We start from the raw sequence: 6,344 nt of genomic DNA on the forward strand, positions 1-6,344 counted from the left end.
GATCCCCAGCCTTTTGCTCCTCCAGACCTCCCCTCAATCAAGCCTCAACTCCCTTTCCACCCCTCCCTCTCCTCCTTGGTGCTGGTGGTGGCTTCCGGGTGGGATGGGGGTAGAGAAGAGAGTCTCTGCTAAGGTGACATAATGTGCTGGGCATGGGAGGTGGGTGGGCAGGTCTAGTGTCTGGGGCCCCCAGAACACCTCTCTGGACACACTGGAAGCTCCTAGGAAACCCTTGAGTCAGCCTTTATAGGGAAACCGGCTCTCAGGTAAGGGAGGACTTGCTGACCCAGGTTACCTTGACCCCCTGTACCCTAAGGAGAATCTTTTGCAAGGAGGTGGGGGTGTGGCCCATTTGCACATTTGTAGACCACAGAAGAAGGAGGGGGGGGGCTGCACCTCAGAAGGGGAGGTGCCTGGTGGCCACAAATAGCTCTGATCCCGGAGAAGCACCAGCCGGGGTCTGGGGTCTGGGAGGGATTGCTGGCTGGAGAGGGGTGCCTCTTTCTTCCGCAAAAGGGAACTGTTTGGAAGAAGGGTCTCTTCTGTCTAATCCAGCCCGGCGGAAGGCGCGTGGTGCCCGGAGCCCCCGAGCAAGGGGAACCCGGTGACTTAAACTATGAATTCACGGAGCAGTAAGCACATAGCTGTCTTCCTAATCTGGTGACCCGCTTTGTCACTTTAGCGAAGCCTGGGGAACCCCGTAGCTTCAGGAGCACGTGGCCAGATGGCGCCTGGCAGGCGCGTCCCAGACGCAGAACCGAGCTCTCACTGCCCCACCCAAAACAGTGCCTGGGTCTAGAAGGGGGTGGGGGAGGGAAGGGTCGTGGCAGAGGGCTTCGGGTACAGGGAGCTCTCTCTAGCCAAGCACTCGGTCACAGCCCGTCTTCCCTTCTCCCGTTTCTGTGCAGCAAAACACTCACCACCAAGCACGGCTTCCCCATTCTGCCACCCAAGCCCCCGGACCCTCCCTCGGCGCTTGGCCAGGTTTCCCCGCATGCTGCTTCAGGCACCCTGGTCCAAGGGCCAGCGGAGAAGCCCGAACCCAGAGGAGCGGCGCCCTCACCCCCATAACTGCAAAGGTCTCCCTATTTCCATTTTCCATTTCATATTTCCATTTGCCATCAAAACGAAGCCATGCACAGAGCCGCAGGAAAAAAGCGGCCGAGGCCGAGCTAAAGGTAGGTCCCAGGAAAAGTGTGCCCAGCTGCTCTCCAAAACGAAAGTCCTTAGAGACTTGGGCGAAATTTTATCAATGGTATTTTAACTTGTTTCCCTACCTCGGCTCTGTTTCGCAGCCCGCCGGGGGCCGGGGCTTAGGCGACCCCGGGATAGCCCCGCTGCTGCATTCAGGTTTCTGGTGCAGCCAGTAAGTTTTCCAGTCCGGGTGGTGCAAATGCCCGGGTGTACAAGGTCACCCTACTCAAGAAACACAACCGTCGTGAACGGGGGGGATGGGGAGGGGAGCTGCCCAGCTCTCCGAAGTCTCTTCTGAAATTTTCTTAAAACAACTCACACACAAAAGTTTCCACCCCCCAAATTTTCGTGTCCATATGCATGTCTCTATCTTGATTCAGATGGTAGTTACACCAGCGTAGACAGACAGAACAATTCTTCGAACTTTCCTCTGCACTGCACATAAATTACCACAAAGAAAACTGTGCACATCAATTGATTTAAACTACTAACCCTTTAATCTAGGTCTTCTGTTTTTCTCTTTAAATTCATGTGTGTTTAGGCCGACTGTTGAGGCACGCTGGTGGCTATAGAAATTAACAATGTAAAACATTAAAAGCATTTTCCTTCTCAACCTCCTCCTCCAAAATTGACGAGGGCGCGGGGGTCGGCAACGACACAGCTCCCAGGTTGCTGTTTTTTCTCGATCACTCTACAATCACCCAGGGCTCTTAACTGCTTCTTCCATTTCTCGCTGTCTGATTTTGGGCTTCTCTTATACAAAACCGCACGCCGGTCCTTTGACTAACTTCCAATACGATCCGGGCGGAGTTTACACATTCGGTGGTGTGTGGACTGTGTCGGCGCGGGGAAAGAAATGCCCTTAGTATTCAAACGCTGCGTCTAATTCGACAATCCGGAGCAGCGGTTCGGCCGCGCCCCAGGGGTCTCGGGCCTGGCCCGCGTCTCCCGACCTCTGAGCTCCGTGCGCTTCTCTCGGGGGCCGGGGCCAGGGCCGAGTGGATGGCAAGGTAGCGGCTAGCAACGAAAACCTTCGTGCACCGAATCGAAAGCGAAAGAGAAGGAGGGAGCAGGGCTGCTCCCCCGAAGCGTCCCGGGGCGCGTGGCCGAGGCCTGGCGCGCCGGCCGCGGCTCGCGGCTAGGGCTCGCGGCTCGGGGAGGCGGCCCGGGGTTTGGGGGCGAGGCGCCGGGGACCTCACTCTCGCGACGAGGAAGTTCTTTGCGCCGCTGAGAAACGTAGGGTCTCCAACCTGGCGTGTCTGCTGGGGCCCACGGGCCCAAGGACGGGCCAGGGACCAGCAAGGACTTCGAAGGCCGAAGTGCGCACCCGGCGAGGTCGTAATTGCAGCAGGCGCGTTCGTAAAATCGAAATTGTGCCCTGCACCCGGGGGGACTGCGGAGTCATCTTGTTCATCTCAGGCCTGCAGCTTGAGAGGATTCTCACCTCCACTTTCTGCAACTCCAAGAAGACCGGGCGGGCGGAGACTGGAGGCGGCTTCCCCGCCGCCGCGCGCTCTCTCCGCATGGCCCTAGCGCAGTCCCCAAGGCCCGCACCTCACTCGCCCAGGGGCGCTCAGACGCGAGGAGTGGTTCCCGGGGCTGACGTCCCGGAGGAGGCCTCCCGAGCCTCGCCTCCGGCTAGTTGCAGTTATGCAGATCAAGAACCCGGCTTCCAGCCGCGGGACCAACAGAGCGGGGAGGGAGGTTTCCAAGTCCAAGCTACCCGCGGTCAGCCCGACAGCAACCGCGGTAGAGCCTAGTGCAGGAGGCCTTGACTACTTCCGCCTTTCCGGAGCTCCTGGGAATATCCCCAGGCTTTTTTCTTTGAACCTCATTTACCCCCTTTTGAGTCCACACCCTCCAAGCGTGGGAGAGAACTGTCCCCAAGGTGTGCCTCGGTCTCCCACAGAGCCATCTCCAGAGGCCCTCCTCCTAGCAGCCTCTGTAAAGGGCAGAGCCTCACCTCTGGGTGTCTAGGTTTCCCATCTCGGACTTAATGTGCCTAATCTCCTTTTTATAGGGGCCAGAAACCTCCTGGCCAGGGAAGAATACACAGAGCTGTGTGTTGTTTGTGGCTCTGCCCTCCATCTCAGGCAGCAGGGGCATGGGGGTCCTGTAGCTGATGCTGGCCTGCCTTTCGTCCCAACCTGCAGCCTATGGCTTTGCCCACAGCAGGGGCAAAGACTTGGGTGTTCACAGGTTCCCAACAGCACAGAGGCTGAGGATGGAAACCTGGAGGAGGGTACACTACACTCTTGCTCTCTCCCTTGCTCCCTTGCGGGGTTGGGGGGCACTTACCACCCAGGGATGTAAGTTATCAACATTCTCTCCCTGTGATGCAGATGAGGAAAAGGGCTTCAGAGGAATTACTTGCTCTACTGGCTAAGGCGAGTAGAGGAAGGGCCAGGCTGGTGTGTGGGGGCCCAGCAGGGCTCGAAGACGGTGTCCAGAGGGGGCCAGCCCTCTCCCCGCCTCCCCCCTGGACCTGAAGGCATCTTCCAAAGAAGAGGCTGGAGACAGCTTGGGACCTCTTCTTATGTAACGCTTCTTCCTCCTCAGAAGCCCCACTGGTGAATTTTTGAAAACATGCAAATCCAGTGCAGTGGGAGAGAAAACACATCAGGCTCCTGGCTTTGCACAGTGAACCTCCACGGGTCTCCCAGGCCGTGATTTGCTCTCGCCTAATAGTCCTCTGCGACAGGGACCAGGAGGGGCCTGGGCAAGGCCAGGAGGAGGGAGCCTGAGCCGAGGCGCTGGCAGGCGGGTGCCTGCTGACAAGGGCTGACAGCCCCTGCCTGCCTGAGTACCTGTGTGGAGCTGTGAGTGTCTGTGATCTGAGTGCCTGATCTCATTCCAACAGGAAGGTGGAGAGGAAAGGTGGAGGAAGTGGGGAAAGGCCACCGGAACTTTCTAAATCTGCTCTCAGTCCTGTCCTTGGGGTTTGGGAGTGTGTGACTATGTGTGAGGCCACACGAGTGAGTGTATTTGTGTGTGACCATGTTGGCTCACGAGGAAGAGGTTGTGTGTGTGCGCAGACTCAAGTGTATGATTGTGTAAAAATGTTTGTGTCAATAACCACCTAAAGAACTGGTTCAGAAGAGCCTCTGGGAAAGCTAGTTTGAACGTAGGAAAGTGCGTGCCACGGGCTGTTTTCCTGAGGCTGTTCTAGTCACCGAGGCCTCCACCATGTCCTATGTCTCTCCATCCAACCTTGGTCCCTCCATCCAGCCTGGGCCCGTGCAACCAAAGTCATTGCTCTGTCAGGACCAGCTGATCTCCAGGGCCCTGCCTGAAGGCCAAGGTCTCAGGGAGAGTGTGTACCCAGGGTTCCTAGCCCAGGGAAAATTTTTCCCTCCCTTCTGGGTTGTCTTCTCTGCTGGCTTGGGGCTCATCAATCCGGATTCAGTGGGAGGGAAGGCCTATAGGCTCCTGAGCTGCTCTGGTCTCAGGCAGCCCGATCTTCCACCCTCTGGGGGCCCAGGCCTACGACGTCCTGCCTGTGAGCTCAAGGGGGCTTGGAGGTCATTTAGGCCTCGGGTTCCCTGGGGGCCCAAATCAGGACCCAGAACCTTCCCTCTTCCCCCAGCACCGCCCGGCCTCGGGCTCTGCAGTTCCCTGACTTCTTGCGGGTCGGTCCTAAACCGTTGTTCCCAGGCCAGTCGCCCCCCAGGTTGGCCACAGGAGAAACGCTTGGAGCGTGAGCCGGCCTGTCTCTCCGCGGCGAGCCGCGCTTGCGGGGCGTGTGGGTTTGTGGGGTGGCGAACTGGGGTCTTCGATGACTCCGGGCGCCGGGAGCCCAGCACCCGTGTGGCCCCCTGTGCCAGGGCATCCCGGGCTTCGCCGACTGCGCCCCGGGCTCCCAGAGGGCTCGGCACCTGCGACGCTCCCACCTGCAGCGCCGCCCGAGGAGCCTCCCTCCAGGCCTGCGGGGAGCGAGGCCTCCGCAGCCCCGGAGCCCCGCGCGCGAGCGCTGCACCGGGACTGTTGGCCTCGGCGCGCCCGGAGCCCCTGCGAAGCGTCCGCTTCAGAGGCGGCCCCGAAAGCAGCGCAAAGCGAGTGGTTCGGCGAAGACGGGGAGAAACGAACTCCAGGTCGTCTTTAACAGCCCAAACGCTCCGAGCCCTCGGCTGGAGGATACGAAGGTGGCAGGACGGATCCCATGGTCCCCTCGGAGCAGTCGGTTCCTATTTGCCGACCCAGAGCCACCCCACTGCTCGGCCCCGCGCCTCCCCAGCCCGCCGAGTCCGGCCTCGCGAAAGCCAAGTGGGCTTCAAGGGCTCCGAAGCCTCGGTCCCGGGGTCCCCAGCCCTGAGCGCCCCGCACGTGCACTCACCGTAGCAGGGGACCTGCAAGGCCGCGTTGTGGCCGCCGCTGCCTTCCTGGATTTTGAGGCTGCCGTCCGGGGGCGTCTTGCAAGCGCCGCGCTGCAAGTAGAGATGCGGTTGCTGCGCGGGCGGCTGTGGCTGTGGCTGCGGCTGCGGCGGCGGCTGCTGCGGGGCCGGCGGCTGAGGCTGGGGCTGGAACTTGTTAAAGGAGCCCCGCGCCCCGGCGCCGCTCTCCAGGGGTGCCGCCAGGTCCTGCTGCCCCGCGCCGTAGCGGGCCCGGCTCTTGGCGTCTCCGAATCCCTGTCCTTTGGCGGCGGCCGATAGGAAAGTTGTGCCGAACTTCTCGCCGCCGGGGTATGCCCTAAAAGGCGAGGAGCCCTCCCGGCTCTGCGACACCGGGCTGTAGTAGGCGTCCATGGCAGCAGCCGGCGACTCGCAGTAAGACACACAAGTCTCAGCATTCATGCCTGGCCTGCGCGGGCGACGGGCGGGGGCGCGAGCGAGAGCGCGAGGACGCCACCGCGCGCCTTGGCCGGGAGTTTGGAGAGGCGAGGAGGCGGTGGCCTTGCGCTCCGCGCCGGCCTGCTCGCTCTCCCTCCTCCCCTGCGCTTCTCTCTCTCTCTCTTTCTCTCTCTCTCTCTTTCTTCCTCTCTCTATGTCTCCCTCTCTCTCCCTCTCTCTCTCCCCCCCCCCTCCTCCTCTCTCTTCCTTCTCCCTCCCCACAGCTGGCCCAGGGAAAGAACGGAGGGCTGTAAAAAGATTCAGATGTTTGGGAAAGTTGACCAGATCTCCCAAACTCTCTTAAGGTTTTGAAGGGGGGGGGGG

At 60.5% G+C, this 6,344-nt stretch overlaps 1 protein-coding gene across 1 annotated transcript in view; it reads right to left on the reverse strand.

The window, feature by feature from the left end:
* Positions 1 to 6,092, reverse strand: part of ALX4 (ALX homeobox 4) — a 46,196-nt gene extending 40,104 nt beyond the window's left edge. Inside the window, exon 1 of the mRNA XM_043581012.1 lies at positions 5,528 to 6,092. Within this exon, the coding sequence (XP_043436947.1) occupies positions 5,528 to 5,984 (457 nt within the window). The 5' untranslated portion in view covers positions 5,985 to 6,092. The remainder of the gene's footprint in view (positions 1 to 5,527) is intronic.
* Positions 6,093 to 6,344: the final 252 nt, after the last annotated feature.

This window comes from Prionailurus bengalensis, chromosome D1 (assembly GCF_016509475.1).
Source record: "Prionailurus bengalensis isolate Pbe53 chromosome D1, Fcat_Pben_1.1_paternal_pri, whole genome shotgun sequence".
In the NCBI taxonomy this organism is placed as follows: domain Eukaryota; kingdom Metazoa; phylum Chordata; class Mammalia; order Carnivora; family Felidae; genus Prionailurus; species Prionailurus bengalensis.